The sequence below is a fragment of the Bos mutus genome, chromosome 6, assembly GCF_027580195.1.
Source record: "Bos mutus isolate GX-2022 chromosome 6, NWIPB_WYAK_1.1, whole genome shotgun sequence".
NCBI classification, from domain to species: domain Eukaryota; kingdom Metazoa; phylum Chordata; class Mammalia; order Artiodactyla; family Bovidae; genus Bos; species Bos mutus.
This window is the reverse complement of record NC_091622.1, coordinates 33,506,753-33,533,581: the sequence shown is the minus strand read 5'-3', so window position 1 is coordinate 33,533,581 and position 26,829 is coordinate 33,506,753. Positions and strand designations below refer to the sequence as shown.

Below are 26,829 nucleotides of genomic sequence, written 5' to 3'. Positions count from 1 at the left end.
AATAAAAAATGTCATGTAAAGTGCTCAGCATTATGCCTGTCATCTAGTAAAATTTCAACAAATATATACTATTTTTAATATGTGGACATTTTAAAGTATTCTGTGATGTAATGACAATATTACTTTTAAAATATGGAATGGTTTTCCATTTTTAAAATGACAGAGGAATGGGCCAAAGTCACCAAAAGCAATGACATATATTGGTTTTTGAGAAGGAAAATAAAGAGCAATGCAAAGTTTCCAGTGAATGAATTACAGATACCATGATACAGAGTTTCAAAGATTACCAACATGACTAATTTAAAAAAGAAAAGAAGAAAAACAGTTTGACAATTTTTTACACTTTAATGTTTTCTTTTTTGTCTTTGGATGGATTTTAGTTCAAATCTTAATGAACTCCATAGAACTTTCAAACAGCTGAATACAAATCTCTCTATGACATAAATATTTCAATATAATATAAGAAAAACAGTTTTCCCAATATAATGGCCTAAAAAAGTTATGAGACCACAAAGAATATTTAAACTATGTTCATAAACTTTAAAGGAAGACTGGAAATTATATGTAAGAGTGAATTCTTGGAGTTTTTAAGTAGGGTCACCAGCCTTGGGAAAGTTTCTGAATTTCTAAGTTTATTCTGTAAACCTATGACTAGTCACATATCTCAGTACTATCACTTACAAAATGAATCTTAAATATGACTAAGGTTGGAAAGCCATATTTACAACTAAGGTCTTTTTTTTTTTTTTTTAAATCAGCAATATAACTGAAATTCGACACTGAATTTAAAGTGTGTGCAGCAATCTGATAGAGGAAAATTTAGATATCCAAATTAAGAAAACCAGAATTTAGGAACCAAATAAGTTTGAGAGTATTTTTATCAAACTGTGTTCAAACTTATTGAAGAAGAAGTGAAGTATCTCAGTCGTGTTCGACTCTTTTTCATGGACTGTAGCCCACCAGGCTCCTCTGTCCATGGAATTTTCCAGGCAAGAGTCTTGGAGTGGGTTGCCATTTCCTTCTTCAGGGGATCTTCCTGACCCAGGTATCAAACCTAGGTCTCCCACATTGCAGGCAGATGCTTTACTGTCTAGGCCACCAGGGTCAAATTCTTTGGAATTTCTTAATTTCTTGAATAGTTTATCTGTCTCACTAAGAAGCCGTACTAGAAAGATGCGTAGTAAGAACCTGTAAGAGAACCAGACTGTCTGTCTTAAAATTAAAGCACAGCACAGATAGTAGATTTTAGAGTTCTACAAATGGCCATCCAGTACAACTCTCTATATCTTTCCATCCCCACATCATTTTCTTGATAGATAAACTGGTGGCTCAGTTGGTAAAGAATCTGCCTGCAATGCAGGAGACCCAGGTTCAATCCCCGGGTGGGGAAGATCCCCAGAGAAGGAAGTGACAACCCACTTCAGTATTCTTGACTGGAGAAGCCCATGGACAGAAGAGACTGGAGGCCTACAGTCCACAGGGTCAAAGGAGTTGGACACAACTTAGCGACTAAACAACCACCAAACTAAAAGAGTTCAACATTGTGTTCATCTTCCAAAAGTGTGTTTTCTTCCCCGAAATCATACTACTATTTAAGAAGAAATGGCAGTGATAAGAAACGGGAAGGCTGGAAATTCGGGTATTGGTACATGGAAGGACTGCCCAGACAGAACTACAGAGTTTTTAAATTTTGTAGTTGAGGAGACAACTGTCTGAGTTTGGAGAGAACAGGCAGCTAGAATTTGTAGGTCTGATTACCAGAAAGGAGGAAAATACACAGAGAAGAGCTCTAGAAATCTACATATGTGTTACTCTGAGAATTTTATTTGAAAAACAACCTTCACATATGTCAAGTGAAATTTGACAAGGCTAGGCAAAGAATAACTGCTAGAAAAGAATGATTACAAGAGAACTTTAAATAGAATTCCCAACGTTTCCTTAGGTCTGGGAATCTTTTGAATTTCTATCAGTCAGAGTAGTGAATTTTCTTTGAATAAATGGAATATTCAGTAGAGAGCACAGAAGGTTGAGCTTTGGTAATAAAGATAAATAACTCTAAAGACAACTTCAGACTTAGCCTAAAATGTCATTAAAACAAGTTTTGTAGTTAGTTGGACCCACAAATAACTTAATCATTTGCAGAAACAGTCCTAACTCCTTCTAAGAGAATAAACAAATCTAACACTAAGCAGAGTAAGATCTCAATATCTGAGAACCAATAAAAACATTATTGGACATAAGGAAAAATAGGAAAATGTGACTAATAACTGGGAAGTAATTGCCAATAATAATAGAAATGGAAATGGCATGATAGAATTAACAGACAAGAAATTTAAAACACCGTTACAAATATAAATATATCAAGGAGTTAAAGAAAAGAGTGATAATTTACATTCTTCAGAAGAAGAGTACAATATCAGGGTATTTTGCTCAAATTGATCTTATATTTAGACATGTTGTATGAGTGTAATAATGATAAGAATTATAACAAAAAGACCAGATAGCAGTTACTATTTTGGAATATGCTGTTCCTCCTGGCTCTTTGCTAAGTGCTATACACATATTGCCTAATATAATCTTTATAGCAACTACATAATAATCATTACATTTATTATTTTTTTCAAGTATAAAGAAGAGGTTGAAAAGTATCATGTAATTCATTAGAGAGAACACAAAAGAAGATACCAAAGCAAAGATTTAAGCACGTCTGTCTGAATTCAAAAGTACATCATAGCATTGTTTCCCATATCCTAAAAGTTATGAGCATGAATTTCATTTTAGAATTTATTTTTAGCCTACACTGCCAGGTTAAGAAATGTTCTAAGGTTCTGTTTTATATTTTTTATTTCATATGAAATTTCAGTTCAGTTCAGTCACTCAGTCCTGTCCGACTCTTTGTGACCCCATGGACTGCAACACGCCAGGCTTCCCTGTCCATCACCAACTCCCAGAGCTTACTCATGCTCATGTCCATTGAGTTGATGATGTCATCCAACCTATCATCCCCTTCTCCTCCCAATCTTTCCCAGCATCAGGGTCTTTTCCAGTGAGTCAGTACTTCGCATCAGGTGGCCAAACTATTGGAGTTTCAGCTTCAGCATCAGTCCTTCTAATGAATATTCAGGACTGATTTCCTTTAGGGGGTACTGGTTGGATCTTCTTGCAGTCTGAGGAATTCTCAAGAGTCTTCTCCAACACCACAGTTCAAAAGCATCAATTCTTCAGTGGTCAGCTTTCTTTATAGTCCAATGCTGACATCCATACATGACTACTGGGAAAACCATAGCTTTGAATAGGTGGATCTTTGTTGGCAAAGTAATGTCTCTGCTTTTTAATATGCTCTCTAAGTTGGTCATAACTTTTCTTCCAAGGAGCAAGCATCTTTTAACTTCATGGCTGCACTCACCATCTGCAATGATTTTGCCGCCCAAAAAACAGTCTGTCACTGTTCCCACTGTTTCCCCATCTATTTGCCTTGAAGTGATAGGACCGGATGCCATGAACTTAGTTTTCTGAATGTTGGCTTTAAGCCAACTTTTTTGCTCTTCTCTTTCACTTTCATCAAGAGGCTCTTTAGTTCTTCTTTACTTTCTGCCATAACGGTGGTGTCATCTGCATATCTGAGGTTATTGGTATTTCTCCCAGCAGTCTTGATTCCAGCTTGTGCTTGATCAAGCCTAGCATTTCTCATGATGTACTCTGCATTTATGTTAAATAAGCAGGGTGACTATATACAGCCTTGACATACTCCTTTCCATATTTGGAACCAGTCTGTTGTTCCATGTCCAGTTCTAATTGTTGCTTCTTGACCTGCATACAGACTTCTCAGGAGGCAGGTAAGATGGTCTGGTATTCCCCTCTCTTTCAGAATTTTCTACAATTTGTTGTGATCCACACAGTCAAAGGCTTTGGCATAGTCAATAAAAGCTATTCAAAGTGTATCCTGCAGATGCAGATAATTTTCTGCACTCAGAAGTCAGCCTGTCATTTATTTATAAAAATAACTATTTGTCAGGTTGATCCTAGAGCCTTTACTAGAATCATTAGTGTAATAGTCATATTTTTTAAACAAAGTGGAGTTATTTAATATTTTTGTTCTTATTTTTTATCAAACAATTCAAGAAATGTTTAGTATATGAGATAATTTAAAAACCACTTGAAAATGTGTTAAACATTAACACTCCGGTTTCTCATCAGATCTTATAAATCTTTTACATTTTTAAACGTAAATGCTCCAGGGGATCTTCCCACCCCAGGGATCAAACCTGGGTCTCCTGCATTGCGGGTGAATTCTTTACCATCTGAGCCACCACGAAAGCCCTGAAGAACAGTCTAAGACTTCACAATTTGATCAACTTTTCAGCCTATTTTCCGCTTCTTATGCACCACTCACAGTATATGCCAACTAAACCATTCACCTTTCATAGACCTCTTAGTGCAGTGGTTTTCAAACTCTTAATATGCATGTGAATTGCCTAGAAATTTTGTTAAAATATATTTACCTGCTCGGCTAGTCTTGGGTGGAGTCATCATTAGAAATGAATATGCTATAAATCCAGACACCAGACATTGTGTAGTCAGGTTTTTAGAGTGCTGCATGCTGTTCTGCTTTGCCTCTTCAGCCTCTACCACTGTTTAGATGTGATTCTCCTCTGTGGTCCTTTATGTATTTGCTGATTCATTGACTGAATTGTCTCTTTCATCCTATGCTAAGAGAGAATATTGTATACCTGGCATCATTATCCTAAAGTTTTATCTTCAGTTTTGTGTGTGTAGTCAGTGATCTCCTAAACTTTGAGGAATATTTATTACTGATAATCCTAGTATCTAGCATGGTGTCTGACCCACAGTACATACCAAATAAATATGTATTGTAAAATAATTTATGGGTGGGATTGAGAGAGAAAAGTAGAAGAAAAAGGAAGGAAGGTAAAAAGAAAGAATTAGGTACTATGATAGCATATGTCACTGCAATTTGCATATTGTTCCTTCCACATACAAAACTACTACAATAAGGAAAATAACAGTAATTGAAACTTTTGTTGTATTTATTGTTGTTTTGAAAAGTTGTTCAGTCGTGTCCGACTCTTTGCCATCCCATGGACTGTAGCCCATCAGGCTCCTCTGTCCATGGGATTCTCCAGGCAAGAATACTGGAGTGGGTTGCCGTGCCCTTCTCCAGGGGATCTTCCTAACCCATTAACTTGGGTTTCCTGCATTGCAAGCAGATTCTTTATTGTCTGAGCCACCATGGAAGCCCTTTATTGGATTTGCAGGAGGGAGCAATTTGTTCCATTATCTCACTTTCTAAATAGCAGTATTTCTAGGGAGGATAGACAGATGGACAGACTGACTCTAGTGCCACAAGCATATTTGCAATAGGCATGCGAAGAAAGAGAGAGTCTTCTCTCATTTAATTATTCTTAGTATTTATTGGGGATTTAACGGGAATCCCTCCTCTTTTAATGTAAAAAGCATTTATGATAATAAAAGATGAGAAATTTTTTCAGGAGATAAAATTCTGAATATTTCCTAGATGATCATCAGTGCTGCAAATGAAGCTAATGCTTTTTATCAACCTTAACTCAGATCTGGGCTCCAGGATGTGCCAAGTGCAAAGCAATAGAATAAAAGCTTACTACCATAGCAAATCCTTTTAGATTGTGACTTCACTGAGAGACCGACAATCATTACTAAACAAAAAAAATGCTTTGTATTTTATTTTTACTTAATGTCTTGGGATTTAGCAAAAAGTGCATTGATACCATATTTGAAGACTTAGTTATGGACATTATCATATGTATGAAATATTAATCTGCCTTCAGATCTTCTTTGTTAAATGAACTATTTCACTTTAAAATTTCTCACTGGTACTAGTTACTTCTTCTTTGCCATCAGTAATAAATGTAGTTTGTTTTTTTTTTTCCCCTCTTTCAGGGTTTGAACTTGAAAAGATTGGAGTCAGTACAAGGAGGGAGAGAGGTAAGAAAATCAAAGGGAGAGGGATGGAGAAGAAGAGAGAAGGGTTTCAGTGTTGCCCTGATGTGGTGGGTGATGCTGATTGATGCTGATGATGATAAGGATGATGGGGATGTGTTGAAAGGGATTTTGATAACATCTCATTCACTCTGGCCAAAACACATTTTACACATGTTTATGTAAATGAATTATTTGTACTTGCTCCTCTGAAACTGAAGAAAATATCCTGTCTCCAATGAGGTAAGTGTTTTGTTTCTGTTAAAGTGGATTTTTAAAGCAGTAGGGCCCTCTAGATAGGGCAGAGAAACCTTTTTGAGCAAAGATTTGATGCAATATTTAAAGTGATTTACTGAAAGATTAGCATAATTCTAACAATGAAAACATTTTATGGCATTGTGGTTCTTCACTCTCGTGTCCAAGGGTTTTGGCATATGCTGCTAGGTGGGTGTGCATTGTTTGATGGTGTGAAGTTGCTCTGGTAAGACTAGTGATTCTAAAATTTCCTTTAACTAGTGTCTACTCTAGATGCTTTATACAGAAGGGAAATTTTTAGTAGTATCAAACAGAATATCATATTATTTATGTGATATATATTATTATCTAATTTTAATTAGATAAAATCCTTTTCAGTGTAAAAGTGTAAATGCTCTACTTTTCTCTGTGACTCACGTTGCTGGGTGTAGTGAGGTGGTGGGATATTTAATTCAGTAAATCAATATTGTTACTCAAAAGGTAATTTTATTTTTGGTGATATTTACAGTATAATTTGGGTCAAAAGTGAAGACACTTAGTCTATAAAATGAGAGAATAATGTAACCCTCCTCCCCATCTGTGGTTTCTCTTTCTGTAAAAACATATTTCTTCTGTATTTAATGCATGATGTTTGCCCCTCTTTCTTTGCTCTTCTAATTTCCAGTTGTGTGTTTTTAGTATTTGGCATTTTAGTTCCTAGTTAACTGTCATGTGGGGTCTCTTTCCATTTATTTGCTATTTCTATCCAGAAGAATCTATTCCTTTAGAGGGATGCACAACAGTAGGATCACATTGGCAAAAGAGCTGGGGAAGGTGAAATGTAGTTAAATCTCTAGAGATATTTTGTATTGTAGGACAGAAGGTAAAAGCATGTACTGTATAAGGAAGATCTCAGAGCCATTTACAGGTTTGTGAGGGTAACTACTGTCTGTCAGTTGGAACTAAAGTGGATCTAGTTAGAGAAAGAACTCAACTCCTCATGTTCTAAGTAAAAGTTCACACCTGAGCAGGACAGTTGTGATTTATTTCTGCTGATTTGGTGTGTTCGAGGATGTACAGTTTCACCTCCTCACCATTGTATCCTAGTCCAAGAGCAATTATGTGTCTAAAGAAGGGAAATTCAAATCCATGTAGCCATGTGATGACATTGCTAAATGGTAGCAAAAATCATTTTTTAAGTTAAGATTTTTTAGTTTTTTCATGTTATATTTAAAGGCTTTTACTGAGAAGAGTTGCTGTTAATTTTATTGCTTATTTTTTATTTCTTCTGATTTTATTATAAATATACTTATGGGTAAGGAATATGTCAATAATGTATTTTAAATTAAAATTTTTTCTTGAAGGTATTTTGTGGTTTGTGTGAAGGCCAAATTGTTAATGGCCTACAATTTAATATATACATCTGCATTGAGGGGACAACCTTGATTTGGGCCTCCATTCTTGGTTAGTGGAGTTATTGTGAAGAAGGTAAAATCATCAAATTAATGAAAGCATTATTATGTCTTCACTTGACACCTCCTATCCAGGAATGAAAAGTCAAGTTACTAAAGTCAAAACAGCCACTTCACTCCCTATCTGGGCAATACTGCGTTACTTGGGCTTATTTCTAGTCAACCTAACACTCACCTCAGTTTTCCCTATGATTATAAAGTCTAATCCATTCTATGGTAAGACACTTTAGGGAGGTATCAGACAAGAGGAGAAATATGTTGTGAACACTGTTTATCAAGTTTCAGTGGTAAGTGACCTATAAATAAGAGTGTAATTCCTTAAGAGTGTCCTGATCTCTCTTGCTTATGAATTGTGACAGGCATCTTTCTGATTCCTGCTTGCTGTGTTCTGTTACATGTGTGTATTACAAAGATGTATATATAAAGTCCTTGTGATTATGTTAAATTTAAATGTGTGGATTTGGAAAACTCTTACTCAAAATACCCTCTTAGAATTTTTCATCCTAGTGCTATTGTGATTGATGAAGACAAAATGACAATGATTACTTCTGAAGATGAATTAATTTGTCTTAGTTCAAATGACAGATGTTCCCAATAGATGTTGACGGATGTGATACTAAGGGCCTCTTACCAAATATTTATAAGGTTTAAGAAGTGTCCTTTAAAATGTTCTCTTTACCATTTGAGAGTTTGCATGGAGAATTGAAGCAGGCAGTAAGTAATATGCTGTCTAGCTAAGTGGTAAATATTGTTAAAAGGCTAATTGCTAGACAGGAAGGCCAAATCTGAACACTACATGCTGTATAAAAATATAAATTAAGAAGAATTGATTAAAATACAAATTTCCTGAAGGAAAAAGAGATGAGCAGTACCTAAATTGCTTGTATTGTTGTAAAACGTTTGAAAACACATATTAGTTGTATTTTAAAAAGTTACTTTTTTTTAATGTATTTATACATGCATGTAAATTGAGGATGCTGATCATAATAAGTAATAGCAAGGTTGTTTAAAAAGGGAAATTAGTGGAATGCTGTGTAAAATGTCATCGTATAACTGATACTTCTATCTGTGAGTGAATTTCTTGCCTCTTGTGGATCTTATAACTCATAAAAAAAATCCTCAGTGAAATTTCACTGGATATGACACATGGATAAATCATATTTCTTTTCTTAAGGAAACTCTGTTCTCCTATATACAGTATTTTTACTGTGAATTGTGGATAAAACCAGGTTGCTATCAGTTTTTTTTATAAGATTGTATACCTTTGATAGCTTATGGTGAATGATGTCAGATTCGTGATCTCTGAAGAAGATTTTTGCTTCAGGACTTGGGACCAGGCTTGATCACTCAAGAGCTTTTGTGTAGCAGAGTTTTATTATAGTGAAAAAGGGACAGAGAAAGCTTCTGACACAGAGATCAGAAGGGAGATGGGGAGGACCACCTTCCCTAGTCTAAGCAAGGGATTTATATACTTTTTTAATTGATTATTACAATAAATCAAAAGAAGGTCTCAAGGTTGTAAAAATTTTACCAGACCCACCCCCACAATTTACATTTTAAGATAACAGGATTAGAATTTAACAATAGAAAGATTTTACCAGATCCACTCCCATAATATACATTCTAAAATATCAGGATTAGTCAGAAGGTTTTCAGGAAGGAGAAACTGTCCTCAAGCAGGATACATTGTTATATAATCCTTAGTACAGAGTTTGAAGTTGTTGTATAATCATCAGTTCCATGCTTAAAGAAGAAACCATTTTATGTGACTAAGACTAAGAAATAAAGAGGGGAAAAAAAAAGACGTTTGTCTTTTCCTCCTCCTTGAGAGCCCCAGATCCCTTTCTCCTCCTTGGGGACCTAGGACTTCTTATCAGTTTGCTTAGGAATTGACTCTCTCACCGTTGTTATTTTAAATATTAGTATTATATTTTCCAAAGTACACTTTTTGTTAACTTAGTAAAGATTCATATGCATATGCACCTGTGTGTGTATGTGTGCATGTGTTTGTACAAAATAATTTTGAATGGCAAGTTGTCTTTTCTTCTACCCTACCTGAAAACTACCTGACCATCCCTATTCTGAATATCTTATATCTTGTATCACAGGGCTTCCATTGTAGCTCAGTCGATAAAGAATCTGCCTGCAGTGCAGAAGACCGAGTTTGATCCCTGGGTTGGGAAGATCCCCTGGAGAAGGAAATAGCAACCCACTCCAGTATCCTTGCCTGGAAAATCTTATGGACAGAGGAGCATGGTGGGCTACAATCCATGGGGTCGCAAAGAGTCGGGCACTACTGAGCGACTAACACTTATATCACAAGTCTAAATACACATGATAGGAGACTTTATATGGATAAAGAAAGCTGTTATGGTTTGATATCTAAATCAGGATTAAGCATTTAATTTCAGAAATTATACTTAATGTTGCAAGCTAAGGTGAGAGACAGTGATTATCAGAACTTTTGGATTGTGGCTGTGTTATTGGAAGTTACAGAAATTCCAGAGCCACTGATGCAATGGAAATAAAGTGCAAGTTTGTAATGAGCAGGAATCACTTTTACATAATTGGCAGAGCTCAAATCTCCCAAAGTAACAAACAGAGTAAGTAGAGATCATGTTACCATCCTTAACCTGGAATTCTGAAGAAAGATTAATATTGGTACACTTGAACATTTTAAATAAGGAGTTTTATATTCCTATAAGACAGATTTTGAAAATGCTTCTTAAACATATGAGAGAAAAGGAACATTTTCGATCATTTCTAGATGCATTCCTTAGAAATAGACCCCCCCCAAATTATAGACACATGCATTCTTTTATGAGAAAAATCCCCTGTTGTGATTTGAAAATTGATTTTCAGTTTCAGTTGGTTATGTTTGACCATGCCAGTGATACTTCTTAAAATTTGGATTTTACTTGGGGGATTGCAAGTACAAATAAATAGATTCTGGTGGACACATAGTTAGGAAACAGTGGACATACCAAATCATTAAAAGCTGATTTATGAATGTGATACTCTCAAGAAAATCATGGACATGGCTTACAACCTACCTGCTTTGTAATTCAGAATGCTTTATCAACTTTCTCTGTTGGACTATAATGTTCCCAATCCTCTCTTTGCCAGAAACCATAACTAGGAAATTACAGATGATATGAACTTCTAGTATGTAAACATGATCATCAGAGATATTTGAAAAAGGTAGAAAAATAAAATGTTTAGTTAAGTGCTAGTCCCACAAGCCTACTTTATATTTAAATATATTAATCATTTGAAATAATAATTCATGATTTGCTGCTTATGTAAGGTATCACTTTAGCATACAATATTCCTAGGGAAATGTATTCTGATAAGTAGTAGATTATATGCCTTTGTTAATCTAATTGGATTATCTAATTAGATAGGCTTTGAATTGTGTATCAAGTGTCTGCATCCAGTGCGAGAGACCCAGGTTCGATCCCTGGGTCAGGAAGATCCCCTGGAGAAGGAAATGGTAACCCACTCCAGTATTCTTGCCTGGAGAATCCCATGGATGGAGAAGCCTGGTAGGCCACAGTCCACCGGGTCGCAGAGTCGGACACGACTGACCGACTTCACTTTCACTTTCACATATTACATATTTCTACGTGATGTAAGTCATTTTAGAAGTTCAGCCTCAAAAGGGAGAATGTTCAAAGAATCAGATCAATGATACCCTGTATTTCAAAAGAATTTATAATAGACATTATTAAAAGTGAAACAAAATAAAAATCACCATTGATTTATTTTTCTATTTATAACTTAGAATTATTACACAGGTTATTTTAGACCTAGGTTACTGCTTAAGTTAAGAGAACTTGCTACTGTTTCTCCTAGTTCCAACAGACCCCTAGAGGGAATCGTTTTCAAAACAGAGAAAGGAAACAGAATATGTGAATTTTAAGAATAGAGCTAAAATTGAAGAAAATGTGTTGTCTCTCTTAGAAATAAGAGCAAAAAGTGATGAAGTCCCATTGTTCTCTTGAAAGCTAATGTTCTATATAATTTGAAATTATAGACAACTATATTTCTTTTGTAGCTTGGTGAAAATCTTCACGGAGAAACAAATCATGATTGCCAGTTACCTTTAGTAATTTTTCTGCAAAATTTGCTACATTTGTGTGTTTTCTTTATTGTTCAGCATTCAGAATAGGCTGTTTTCACTTTTGTTGAAATTTAACTATCCCATTCCATTCTTGGTTGATATAGAGTTTTATAGAATAAGAGATTCTTTTAAAGCCACAGTGATGACACAATCTGGGGGAGAAATATGTATTGGCTAATATTATAGTTTTCTTTGAGATATAAAATCTATGGCAAAAATAACTCTTCATTAATAATGAGAATTATTGAATAGTTCAGTGGTTATAATTTGTCACTAAGGCGTATCTGATTTACAGTTCAGTTCTGAGATCAAGAGACCTTTTAAGGACTCAGTAAAAAAAATAAATAAAATATCCCTTTTTTCTCCCTTTTCTCGGAATTGACAGGCAATAAATGAACTGAAAAATCTTTGTGCTTGTAAATCAATATTTAATTGAAAGAATTACACTTTAAAGACCATAATGATTATTTCTATTTCAAAAATTTTTTAAAAGGATAAAATGAGTTAATATGGGTAAAGCTCTTTGAGCAGTGCCTGCCATCTAGGAAGCATGCAATACATGACAACTGTTACTATTATTTCTATTTGTTCTTCCTTTCATCTTTCCTTCTGTCAGAGACAATTTGGGTGTCATGTTGTTGAGAGATTTTACTGTTTACACGAACTATTCAGTGCTGTGGCAACCGGTGATATCTAAAGCCTAGCCTTAGGTTTTACATCTCAAATTGGTTCTCAGATGACAAATTCTTGACAGGACAACAAATAAAATATACTTTGAATCTGTCATTGAATCTCAAATATTCTTAAGTCCATATTTCATATTACATATGAGAGAAAATTTTATTTACCTTTTCATTTATAGCATTGTTTACAGAGAGTGGTGCTTATGCACTGCAGGTTTTATTAGCTATTTTTCACATCTTATGTTTTCTATATTTCATCCTATTTTTCTTCCATGCTTATAGACCACTGACGTTTTAAGAAACTATCCAAAAGAAACTTATTGGTTAAGCAAAACCAACCTTATCAACTCTACTTCTGTAAGCAAGAATACATTCTTAGTTGTATCTCAAATAAGGAAATCACAATCCATAAAAAGTGCACACTATTCATTTTTTTAAATCTTTCTTTTGGAAATGTTTAAATGATTATCTAGAGATGTATGTACATAGTGACAGAACAATTTTTCTTAAGAGAAGCAGAAAAAAATAGAAGAAAAGAGAAAGGGGAGAAGGAGTCAGCTTTGGACAAACAAGAAACCATCATTATGGAAGGACAAAAGAAGCCTTAGATATAGGAAACCCATTAGCACACACTTTGAGAGCCACACAAGAGTATAAACAACAGGTTTAAACAATAATTTGAACTCCAGTGAATTGCATCAAGCATCAATACAACAATTAAGTTCCCCCAAATGGACTCTACAGTTGCAGACATATTGGATGGAATTACACCAATTAGAGAGATAAGCACATGAGCTAAAATAGAAAGCAATCAGAAATTTGATCTATAGGGCCAAATAAACTGAAAAAAACACATTAAAATTTTTCTTGGGCAACTTCCTATTTTAAGAACCTGGCTGAAGACCAGGTGAGGAACTTAAACTCCCTAACTCTGAGCAAAATGAGACTAACTGGAATCAACCAAGATAAGACTGGGGAAGATCCTCACAAGATTTTGAAAAGAATGCTGAGGTAAAGTTTATCTAAAGAGAATCAGTCTAACAAAACCTAACTCTAAGCAGTCCAACCTCATGAATCCCTTTATTGACTCACAATAGAAGCCATGAAAACAGACAGTCATGTTATAAGCAACAGAGCAGGTGTTTTCATCTAGAACAAGAATTTTCAAAAAATTTATTAGGCTATCAAATTATTACTAAAATCAATTCTCTTTCCTAGGAGGCATAAACTCTGCATTTGGGAGAATGCCAAAAATAACTTAAAATTTAGACCAAATGCAGTGCATACCTCACCCTTACTGTCAGAGAGACTCCTAGATGGAAACTTCAATGATCTTGGAGGAACAGGTTTCAAGCAGAGGAGTTTAAGTCAGGTTGCACAAGGCTTTCATTGGGAGTTCTCCTTTATCTCCACAATTTTTGACTATTCATCTGACAAATAACTGCGAAGAAAACAACTTTTGACCAAGCAAAACTGAGTTTGTTAGAACTACTGGCAAGAAAAAAAGAATACTACATTGACAAAATTTTAATAGATGTCTAAACGAGGATTTTAGGAGAGGATATTTGGAGGGTGTTTATAAGCAGGATGATTTAAAAGCAAGTCTTATGAGGTAGATAATAGATCGAGATTAGGAAAATTAGTTAGAGTTTATGACACTCTGTCTTTGTGTTGATGTGCACAACAGGTGAAGTGAATGGAGATTTTGACCTCAGAGTTTTGAAATGCACTATATTTTCCTCATTTATGAGATTTTTTTCAGAAATACTTGTATACAATTAAAGATTTGTAATTTTGAAGTGGATTTTACAAAAAGGTGAGGACTAAGAAGGATTACTGCAGAAAGATTTTGACTTTCTAATCAGTAAAGACGTAGATGTCTGCTCTTATAAGGCACATATATTATTTTTAGAATCACAAACCCTGGAGATGTTTTCAGTTGAAAAGGCAAAAACAGTTACGATTTTTATTTCACAGCCTTATATTTTTTTTTTTGAAAGCAGTCAAATGCGTCAAGATCTTTGTGGATTGCTGTTTTTACTTGTGAATATAACCTATTAATGCAGTTATTTTTTGCCATTTACCTATGTCAGTTATAAAAGGAAAATACTACTCCATATAGTTGAACTGATTCAGCCTGCTTTCATCAGGTAAGTATTTATTCATAAATAAATGAGGAGATGTATGATTCCTTTTTTATTGTAATTATAAATAAAAGTCATGTCCACCTCAAAAATATACAGAAGATAAAGTTTTATTATCTTGATATTCATCTGGTCCTTAGTAAGAGAATTTCTTTTCTATTTATATTTATGGTTTCACATAGAACAAACAATCCTCACGTAAGTAAATATTCAATTGTTGGCTTTGTTGACTAACGTATTTAGAATCTTATAAACCTACAATGATCCTCACTACTTCTGTTCTCTGAAAACCTTCCTTGCCTTCTCTCTGCTTAAAACTAGATTCCGAAATCTCTTTCCATCCTTCCTTCATCCCTCCAGTTGAGAACATTTATTTGACACGTCTGTTTCTGTTTACTTCCTGTCCTCACACCCACTTTGACACAGTTTTCTGGACATCGATGCTCAGTCAGCCCAATGGAGTAGGAACACTCCTGATTAGTTCCATTGTGGTCCTTTAGTTATATCAGAGGACCCTTCAGTTCCTTATCAGTGAGTAGCACATTGTTGTCTAGCATGTAATCTAAAATTTTTAAATAAGTTGGCCAATAACTGATATAATAGTGTATTTATGATATTTTAGTGCCTAAGTAATACTATACTAATTATGCTAATGAAGTATTATATAAACAGTTGTTTTACTTATATTAAAAATGTCAAGACTAGAGTATTTCAGACTCACACAAATAACAGTTGTGTTCAAAATGATAGTTGTAAGTAAAATTGCTATTGCTTGCTATAGTGGTTTGCTAGGTCTGTCATCACAGAGTACCGTAGACTGGGAAGCTTTAGCAATGGAAATTGATTTCCTCACAGTTTTGGATCTAGAAACCCAAGGTCAAGGTATCCATAGGTTTTGTTTCTCTGAAGCTTTACTCTTTGGCTTGCAAATGGGTGCCTTCTCCTTGTGTCCTCAAATAGTCTCTCTTTTGGGTGTTCATATCCCATTGTGTCTTTGTGTGCCCAGATTTCCTTTTATAAGGACCCCAGTCACAGTGGTTCGGCCAACCCTAATGGCCTCATTTTATGTTAATTAGCTCTTTAAAAGCCCTATCTCCAAATGCCATTGCATTCTGAACTATTGGGAATTAGGACATCAGCATATGAATTGGTAGGGGAGGGGCGCACCATTCAGTCTATGAAACACACTAAAAGCAATACTACTACTACTACTAAGTTGCTTCAGTCGTGTCCGACTCTGTGCGACCCCATAGACGTCAGCCCACCAGGCTCTCCCGTCCTTGGGATTCTCCAGGCAAGAACCCTGGAGTGGGTTGCTATTTCCTTCTTCAATGCATGAAAGTGAAAAGTGAAAGTGAAGCCGCTCAGTCGTGTCCAACTCTTCGCGACCCCATGGACTGCAGCCTACCAGGCTCCTCCGTCCATGGAATTTTCCAGGCAAGAGTACTGGAGTGGGTTGCCATTGCCTTCTCCGACTAAAAGCAATACAGCCATACAAATCCATTTCCCTCAAAATATAAGCTTTATCTTTGCCCTTTTCCTATTTGCTCTGGTTCTCCTCGCATCTTGTCTCTTAAATAACTTTAAAATTTGGTTACATTTAAATTTCAACAACAATATCAACAGTAAAAAAAAAAGAATAAAATAACCCATGTAAATAATTTGTCTGAAATTCTACTACCTCAAATGCTCTGAAAACTGATTTTTCCCTCACCAAAGAAAGACTCTCAAAACCTAAAAAACAGGGTCTTGTCTTTTCACAATGTAAAAAAAAACAAAAAAAACAAAACTGAGTTACCCTCAGTCAGTGCTTTTTGTATGCTTATTATTTCTGTAAGCACTTGGACTATAAAGAAAGCTGAGCATGGAAGAATTGATGCTTTTGAACTATGGTATTGGAGAAGACTCTTGAGAGTCCCTTGGACGGCAAGGAAATCCAACCAGTCACTCCTAAAGGAAATCAATCCCAAATATTCATTGGAAGGACTGATGCTGAAGCTGAATCTCCAATACTTTGGCCACCTGATGCAGAGAGCTGACTCATTTGAAAAGATCCTGATGCTGGGAAAGATTGAAGGTGGGAGGAAAAGGGACAACAGAGGATGAGATGGCTGGATGGCATCACTGACTCCATGGACGTGAGTTTGAGTGAACTCCGGGAGTTGGTGATGGACAGGGAGGCCTGGCGTGCTGCAATTCTTGGGGTCGCAAAGAGTCGGACATGACTGAGCAACTGAACTGACTGACTGAAGCACTTATCACAACAAACTTTTGAAATAGCCATTATTATCATCCTCATTTCAAAGAAGAAAAATTCAAAACAAAAATGATTTAAATAACTTGCCGAAGTCTTATAATTAGTAACTTGGTGAAGCCAGGATTCTAACCTAGGAAATAGGTTTGAGCAAAAATTTAGCATTACACTATGACTTATAAGAAGAGAAATTAATAGATTTACTACAACTGACTATTATGACTGTTTGAATTCCTCATGAGAGTTATCTAATCTTAATTGCTAAACAACCATATTCCCTCTCTTTCTCTGTCTTCTGCTCACTTGTTGTATTAGATATTATCTCATCCAAGAACAAGACCATAATTTCTGTTATGTTTTGGTTAGCAAATTATTTGACTATAAAGAATAGAAGCCTACATAAAACTTGTCATTATAAATTGAATACTGTCAGGTGCATCCATTTTCAAGGATTATTTCTTGATCTTTTTGGAAAAATATATAATCAGTTATTTTTCTCTGTTATCTAATTTTACATCATTCTACTTTCTGTGTAAATTAAGTATCTTCTCTACTTTTTTTTTTTTTTTTTTGCATATACTTTGTCTGTCTTGGTGGTGGTGGTTTAGTCACTAAGTTATGTCCAACGCTTGTGATGCCATGGATTGTAGCCTGCCAGGCTCCTCTGTTCATGGGATTCTCCAGGCAAGAATACTGGAGTGGGTTGCCATTTCCTTCTCTCTTGACTGCCCCTAAATGTTGGTCTCAGCCATCTACTCAGGAGTTGGACACTCTCTGCTAATGATAGACAGTGTGGTCTAATTTCCCCTAGCTCATCTACAAAGTTCAATTAAAGTATACTTATACTTTAGCAACAGGAACTAGGATAAAAATGACTTTTAAAATATTTATATCTTTTTTCCTTTTATGATATTCAAATGATAAAAGCACCATTAAACTCATCTTTTGAATTTACCACTTGTACTGTGGTAGAGTATTCTCATGATCCAGATATTCTCCTAAAGACAGTTGAATTAGAAAAGATACACTAGTAGTAACCCATCTAGAATGAAGGTTGGGCCAATATTTTCATTTTCTTCTATTATTTTAAAATGAATAGGGATTTCTTTAGTAAAATACAAAATTTATCTGAAATAAGCAGTTTGCAATTTTCCTAGGGTCAGTCTTCTTAACGGAGTCCTGATAATCATGGCAAAATTATCTTCCCAATTGCCCTTCTCTAAATCTATCACATAGAGAGGGTGAGTCTTAGCTTTCACTGATCAAAAAGAAAAAAAAAAACTATGAAGGAAGATAAATGTTGCTGATATGGTAAATTAAAAACAGTCTCTATGCAGATTTATTGATCTAATGTATATCTAATCCATTATATTTATTAAACCAAATCATTGCCAATATGTGAATCCTGAACATTAGCATGACCTGTACTTTTCTTTTGTAGGCTAAAGGGAATGTGGTCAGACAATATTCCACATGGGAAAATTCACAGTGCACTTGTTTGACCATTTCTGTATGGCAGTAGGGGTAGACAATCACAAATAGGACCCAGAGGAATATCCTCTGCAACAGTTGATAGAAAATATAAGGCTTATCTGAATTTATGTTCTCATTTTTAATTATTCAAAAGTGTTCAATTGAAAAATGAATATGTTAATAATATTTAGCCATTTTAATTCATCCTCCTATTTATAACTGATGCTATTGTCAAACGAAATCATGAATATAATCCTGTGCTTGATTATGTACAAGTTATTTAAAATATCAGTTCAGTTCCGTTCAGTCGCTCAGTTGTGTCTGACTCTGCGACCCCATGAATTGCAGCATGCCAGGCCTCCCTGTCTATCACCAACTCCTGGAGTTTACTCAAACTCATGTCCATCAAGTCAGTGATGCCATCCAGCCATCTCATCCTCTGTCGTCCCCTTATCCTCCTGCCCCCAATCCTTCCCAGCATCAGGGTCTTTTCCAATGAGTCAACTCTTCGCATGAGGTGGCCAAAGTACTGGAGTTTCAGCTTTAGCATCATTCCTTCCAAAGAAATCCCAGGGCTGATCTCCTTCAGAATGGACTGGTTGGACCTCCTTGCAGTCCAAGGGACTCTCAAGAGTATTCTCCAACACCACAGTTCAAAAACATCAATTCTTCAGCGCTCAACTTTCTTTATAGTCCACTCTCATATTCATACATGACTCCTGGAAAAACCAAAGCTTTGACTAGAAAGACCTTGGCGAAGTAATGTCTCTGCTTTTTAATATGCTGTCTAGTTTGGTCACAACTTTTCTTCCAAAGAGCAAACATCTTTTAATTTCATGGCTGCAGTCACCATCTGCAGTGATTTTGGAGCCCCAAAAAATAAAGTCTGTCACTGTTTCCATTGTTTACCCACTATTTGCCATGAAGGGATGTGATCAGATGACGAGATCTTTGTTTTCTGCATGTTTAGTTCTAAGCCAACTTTTTCACTCTCCACCTTCACTTTTGTCAAGAGGCTCTTTAGTTCTTCTTTGCTTTCTGCCATAATGGTAATGTCATCTGTGTATCTGAGGTTATTAATATTTCTCCCAGCAATCTTGCTTCCAGCTTGTGTTTCATCCAGTGTGGCATTTTATGTGATGTACTCTGCATATAAGTTAAATAAGCAGGGTGACAATATACAACCTTGAGGTACTTCTTTCCCAATTTGGAACCAGTCTGTTATTTTGTGTCCAGTTCTAACTATTGCTTCTTGACCTGCATAAAGATTTCTCAGGAGGCAGTTCAGGTGGTCTGTTATTCCCATCTTTTGAAGAATTTTTCACAATTTGTTGTGACCCGCAAAGTCAAAGGCTTTGGCATAGTCAGTAAAGCAGAAGTAGATGTTTTTCTGGAATTCTCTTGCTTTTTGATGATCTAGCAGATGTTGGCGATTTGATCTCTGGTTCCTCTGCCTTTTCTAAAACCAACTTGAACATCTGGAAGTTCATGGTTCACATGCTGTTGCAGCCTGGCTTAGAGAATTTTAAGCATTACTTTGCTATCATGTGAGACGAGTGCAATCGTACAGTAGTTTGAACATCTTTGGCATTGCCTTTCTTTGGGATTGGAATGAAAACTGACCTTTTCCAGTCCTGTGGCCACTGCTGAGTTTTCCACATTTGCTGGCATATTGAGTGCAGCACTTTCACAGCATCATCTTTTAGTATCTGAAATGGCTGAACTGGGATTCCATCACCTCCACTAGCTTTGTTCATAGTGATGCTTCCTAAGGCCCACTTGACTTTGCATTGCAGGATGTCTGGCTCTAGGTGAGTGATCACAACATCATGACTATATGGGTCATGAAGATCTTTTTTGTATAGTTCTGTGTATTCTTGCCACTTTCTCTTAATATCTTGGAATGAATGTCATATCTTGGATTGAATTAATATCTTGGATTGAATGTTGCCTATTCAAGGAAGAATTTTCCAAGGATTCCTACTTGCAAAAATAGTTCTATTACTTGGTTCTATTATGTTATTATATTTACCTTTTTATTTATATTTCCACCATTCTGTCACTTAGACTGAGTTCCTAGAAAACAGAATCTTACTTTGTGTCCAGCCATAAAACCTGGAATAGTTCCTGATATATAGTAAGTGCCCAACAGATGTTTGTTGAGTTAAATCTTAATTTTTTTCTTTTTTTTTAGAATCAGTAAGAATTGGGTTTAGAACATCTACGCTAGTCTAGGTGATTCATTTCTTTTGTCTTTCACATATTTAATTCATATAGTTTAGTTTCATTTATAATTAAATATTGAATATAATAAGCATATTTAAATTATTCTTATTAGCCTACTTAAAGATTTAGATGCTGAAACTTGTTATATTTTAGGTTACATTTTAGGTTGTTACATGAAGGTTGTTACATTTAGGTTAATTTGAAGTATAAAATATTGAAATAATGAGAAAAATATTTATAAAGCCTCAATTGTGCAAAATAATATAATGTAGTTAAATTTTTTTTAATATGCCAGGTTTCATAATTTCAAAGCAGAGATTCAAGTGAATCTTAAATCGTATGATGGGGCTAATTCAGCTGATTAAATTATCCATTATTCTTTTTCAAGATTAAATACTGAAGGGTCTTCAGTCCTTGTTCATGAAGACTGTGAAGAACATGTTCATCTCATGTGACCAACCTGAGGCTTAGGTGGCTCTCATGGTAAAGAACCCACCTGCCAGTGCAGGAAATGTGAGAGACACAGGTGTAATCCCTGGGGTGGAGATCCCTTGGAGAAGGAAATGGCAACCCACTCCAGTATTCTTGCCTGAAGAATCTCATGGACAGAGGAGCCTGGTGGGCTACAGTCCATAGGATTGCAAAGAGTCAGACACCAGTGAAGCAACCTAACAGTCATTCATTTAGACTGCTGTGAACTGTAATCCCCTTTTGCACAGATAAGGCTGATTCTGATGGAGAGAGGATTAGCTGATTTTCCAAAGTTAATTTATATTAGGGCTCCCTTGGTAGCTCAGCTGGTAAAGAATTCTCTTACAGCGTAGTAGGAGACCACAGTTCAATTGCTGGGTTGAGAAATTCCCCTGGAGAAGGGATAGGGTACTCACTCCAGTGTTCTTGGGCTTCCCTGGTGGCTCAGATGGTAAAGAATCCACCTGAAATGAGGGAGACCTGGGTTTGATCCCTGGGTTGGGAAGATCCCATGGAGTAGGGAATGGCTATCCACTCCAGTATTCTGGCCTGGAGAATTCCATAGACTGTACAGTCCATGAGGTCCCAAAGAGTCAGACACGACATATTTTGGAAGGCCATAAATTTGTAGGTATTTAACTAACAAAACATCATGAATAGCTCTTCTTTCAAGGTAACAACACTGCAAGTATAGAGTTAATATCCTAAATTTGTGAGGTAGTCTATAATTAAAAAAAAAAAAATAAACCAACTGGGCTCTTTTCCCAGAAAATCACTGAAGCACAAAATACCTGTATCAGGAGAGAGGAAAAAAGAAGAGAGAACAGAACAATAAAACTAAGAAAGAAACCTAACTGACCAAATTTAATGAGAGAAGTAGAAAAATTATGCATTTTATAGGCAGTCAAATAAAATTTCCCATCCAACCTAGGAAGAACTACACTCAAAGCATAAAGCAGAGTTTTCAGTTAAGAGAGGAAAATCCAAACAATTTATTTCATGAGACTGTGGGGAAATAACTTTATAGCTTTGCTTTTAAACCTTAAATATAGCTTAAGTGTATTTTTTAAAGTCATGTTGTAGTTAGTTGAGATATTCCTATTTCAAAAGCCATTTTGTTGTCTGTTTATAACTTACTACGGGATTGTTCTCAACAAACTAAGGCTGAGTCCAGTTCTTACTTAGGACTTACTAGTTAAATTATGCTTTTCCCTAAGGTCTTAACCCTGTGTCTTCACCTTTCCTCTTGGCACACTTTTCCCTGGTGATCTTATCCACCCTAATGACTGCAATGTTGGCTACAAGCTGATGTTCCTGTCTTTGTCTCCATCTAGATCTCTCTCCTGACCTCCGTCTGTTCACCTATTGGATATTTCTATTCAAATCTTTCTTAGGTTTTAACAATATGTACAAAGACAATTTATAATTTTTGTTTTCTTCCCTCCTGAAAACTCAAGTTTTTCTGTTTTTTTTTTTTTTAATTTCACTTAATGACATTATGTCTTAATAGTCCATTTGAGAAAACATAAATTGATGTCATTTCTTCCTGCTTGTGTATGTTTTCACTTGTCGCAATCATTACAGTCTCCATTATACTTCAGGTATATCTCATTAATGTTTCTTCCTGTCTGTCCCTTTTCCACTGAACAAATTTAGATCTTTGTTACCTCTGAAGTACAAAATCATAATAACCATTTAATAGATTCTCCAGCTTCTCTTCCCATCACCAATCTTTCCTTCACCCTTTTGCCCAGGTATAATTAGAACCTTACTCACTACAGAATGCTACTATCTTCCTGTCATAGGAAAAGAAGGGCTAAACTATTTATCGCATCAACCAAGACTTTAGCAAATAAGCCTTACTTACTAACATTTTAGAAATAATCAAATTTCCTCATTTCTCCTTCAGTTAAATTATAATGAGGGCATTCCATTCATTCTTTAAAACCCAGCCAAAATGCCATCTCTCTTGTCAGAGTGAGTTTTCTATTCTGTTCAGTTCAGTTCAGTCACTCAGTCGTGTCTGACTCTTTGCGACTTCATGGACTGCAGCACTCCAGGCCTCCCTGTCCATCGCCAACTCCCGGAGTTTATTCAGACTCATGTCCATTGAGTCGGTGATGCCATCCAACCATCTCATCCTCTGTCATCCCCTTCTCCTCCCACCTTGAATCTTTCCCAGCATCAGGGTCTTTTCAAATGAATCAGTTCTTCGCATCAGGTAGCCAAAGTGTAGGAGTTTCAGCTTCAACATCAGTCCTTCCAATGAATATTCAGGACTGATTTCCTTTAGGATTGACTGGTTGGATCTCCTTGCAGTCCAAGGGACTCTCAAGAGTCTTCTCCAACACCACAGTTCAAAAGCATACATTCTGTAGCATATTTGTATTTTTTTCTTACTGCTATTGTAGAAATAATTATATTTTTTAGAGTAATTGGCTAACATTTGTCTGGGTGGCAATAGCCAGAGCTTTTCTAGAGTAGATGTTGTGTCTTCCACATTTTGCAATCCTCAGAACTTGATTTAAGAGCCTAGAAGACAGGAGATATTTAAAAATCATTTGATGATGGAATGAATGCATGACTTATTGGGAAGTTCTGAGAAAGCCTTCTTGAGGTTTGCAGGAATTACCACTAGATGTCACTAGCACATTTCCAATAACAATACCTGCAAAGGGAGAACTAACCTTTACTGAGCACCTACTGTGTGCCAGGCCCTTTTAAATGGTTCTGTAAAGTAGGAATTATGATCGCAAATCTACCTTGGAAGCGGGTGCTTGGAGTGATTAACAGGTCATAATGCTAGTACAATGTAACTGCAGAAACTGTTCATCGCTCAGCCATGTCCGACTCTGCAATGGTGGACAGTAGCTTACCAGGCCCCACTGTCCATGGGATTTCTCCAGGCAAGAATACTGGAGAGGGTTGTTCAGTGGGTTGTTCATTTTCTTGTTCAGGGGATCTTCCCAACCCAGGGATCGAACCGCAATCTCCGACACTGCAGGCAGACTCTTTACCATCTAAGGCACAGGGAAGGCCCAGTACAGTGTAAAAATGGGATTAGAATACCCAGGTGTCTGCCGTCAAAATCTATGGGTTTCCCACAGTGGCAGCCACGTTCTGTTTTCTGTTTTGATAACTGAGCCTCTGGCCTTCAAATGATAGATATAAAAAGCATATGCCAACATTTTTTTTTTAACAAATTAAATCTTTACTGACAAAAGAAGCAATTATCGGGTTAGAGGTTCTTAAGACCTTTCAAGTTAAAAGTCAGAGACTTTGCTTCTCGAATAAGTTTTTCCTGAATAGTCAGTTTGAAAACAAACTACCATTCAGAGAAAACTTTTTAATTAAACATGGATTTTGAGGGAAAGTAGTTAGATTGTTTTTTTAGTACTTTATTATTTTTTTTCAATTAATACTTGAAAATTCATGTCTACTCTTTGTAAGGTGATAAATTTAGTAATTTAGGCTAGGCACATGGATAAAATATAGTCTCTACCTTCAAAAAGCTTGCAAAACTATAATATGTCCTTAGTTCAAAGTCAGGAACATCACAGTGCTCTTACTATGAAGGGTATTTAATCTGAGACTCTGAAGTTTCAATAATATTTAGAGACCCTAATCACTTTGACCGTTGATTCTTGGACCATAAATACATAAAGCACATCCCTGAACATGATGAATGTCTATTAGTTCCTGCCTGCTCAACTCAAGACATCGTATCTTTTTAGATCCAATTCTGTCTATACAGAATCCCAAGCAAGACCCAGAACTTGAGGAGATGTATATTTGTAGAATCTCCAATCAGAGGAGAACAGTTATAAGAAAGTATGATGAAATGGTGCTTTGACTTGAATGTTTGACTTGCACTTGAGTAGACCCCCGTCATCCTGTCTTCCTAATCTGGGTAGAGGGCACCAAGGCAGTCAGCCATTATGCAAACAAAAGAAAGACGACAGGGAGGTGGCTCATGCATACATGCATGCTAAGGCACTTTAGTCGTGTCCGACACTGGGCAAGCCCATGGACTGTAGCCCCCAGTCTCCTCTGTCCATGGGATTCCCCAGGTAAGAATACTGGAGTGGGTTTCCATGCCCTTCTCCAGGGGATCTTCCTGATCTAGGGATCAAATCTGAATCTCTTCCATTGGCAGTTGGGTTTCTTTACCACTAGTGCCACCTGGGAAGCCGGGAGGTGGCTTTATACCTCCTCATAATTTTACAGCTTCTCTTTAGTTTAGTCAGCTTCAGTACCATGTCAGACTGTTTAAACTTTCTGCCAAACTCAGTAGTGGTCGTTAATATTTTTGCTTTTTCTATTGCTAATTATTGATGGGAGTCAAACCATCAACTAATTTTAAATTGTACATTTATATACAACGTGATTAAGTGTTGACAGATTTTTAAAGATGAGGAATTAATGTAGTCATGGAAACAGTTTATCTTCATCACTTAATGTTTTATGTGTAGTGAGCTTGACTTTTATGTAAAATTAAATTAGGTGATTTAAAGTTATCAATGTAAAATAATACATTTTCAATTTATTCCAAAAAACTAGAAATAATATCAAACCTCTGTATTAGAAATACATAAAGAAAAGCATAAAGTCAAACTTAAAATGCCAACTGAATAATAAATGGTTTTTATGTGATTTCTACAGAAATATATCTCTTTAGAAAATATGCAAAAATACCCATCAATCTTTATCAATATTTGCATTGAATTAAGAGAGTTTTAAATTATGTGAGGTCATTAGCAACACATTTCTCAAAAAAAAATTGCCCAATTTGTACATCTTTCTTATCAGAAAATAGCAACAACTTATTTAAAAAAATAAAAGCAATAAAGTCTGGAGAAATACTCTGTGTACTCACTCCTCATGTCTTTTGCTTTCTACTTTTGCCTTGCATAGGGTACACACTCAAACCATTTCTTTATCTAGATATAATTCATAAATGCTTGGATTAATCAAGAAAGTTAGATGAAATAAGTTGGACAGAGTAAAACAAATACCAAACAATTTTAATTATATGTGAAATCTAAAAGAAACTAAACAAACAAAACAGATTTATAGATACAGAAAACAAACTGGGGGTCAGCAGAGGGGAGGGAGGCGGGGAATTGGACAAAACAGGTGAAGGAAATTAAGAGGTACAAGTTTATGAAATAAATAATTCACACAGATATATAGCATAGGGAGCATAGATAATAATATTGTAATAACTTTGTACAGCAACCAGCTTACTGTAGCAGTTTATCCATAATGCATATAAATGTTGAATCACTATGTTGTATACTTGAAACTAAAAAAAAAAATAGAGGAAAATTTGGTGGTCACTCAGTGGCTTCCTTCTCCTGCTCCCTAAGCATCCTTGCCGTTTTGCAATGAAAACCAAAGAAAGAAAATGTGAAACACTGTGGAAGCTCCAGGAATCCGTAGCATATAGATTGCACACCTGGAGAGACAAAACAGTTTAGTGAGGAGAATGGCCTGGAGAAAATACTAGCTGGGTCACTTACAAGCTCCTGTAATAGCAATGGCAAAGTATTAGAAATTGTGCTTCTGTTTTCTCATCCTTAAAATGGGAGGTAATAACAATATCTACCTCATAGGGTTATTGCGAACATTAAAAGAGCTTGAGTATGCAAAGCCATTTGAACAAGATATCTATATCATTAATGTTTTCAAGGTGTTTGTTGCTGCTGCTGCCTTTGTTGCTACAGTTAAAGAAAAGTGCAGATCAGACATGTTAGAGACAAACTAGCCAATA

General features: G+C 35.8%; 1 protein-coding gene across 2 annotated transcripts in view; it reads left to right on the top strand.

Moving 5' to 3' along the window:
* Positions 1-26,829, top strand: part of CCSER1 (coiled-coil serine rich protein 1) — a 1,488,467-nt gene that overhangs the window by 980,147 nt on the left and 481,491 nt on the right. For both annotated transcript variants that reach the window (XM_070372147.1, XM_070372148.1), the window contains exon 10: positions 5,938-5,982. In XM_070372147.1, coding sequence (XP_070228248.1) covers positions 5,938-5,982 — 45 coding nt within the window. The remainder of the gene's footprint in view (positions 1-5,937; positions 5,983-26,829) is intronic.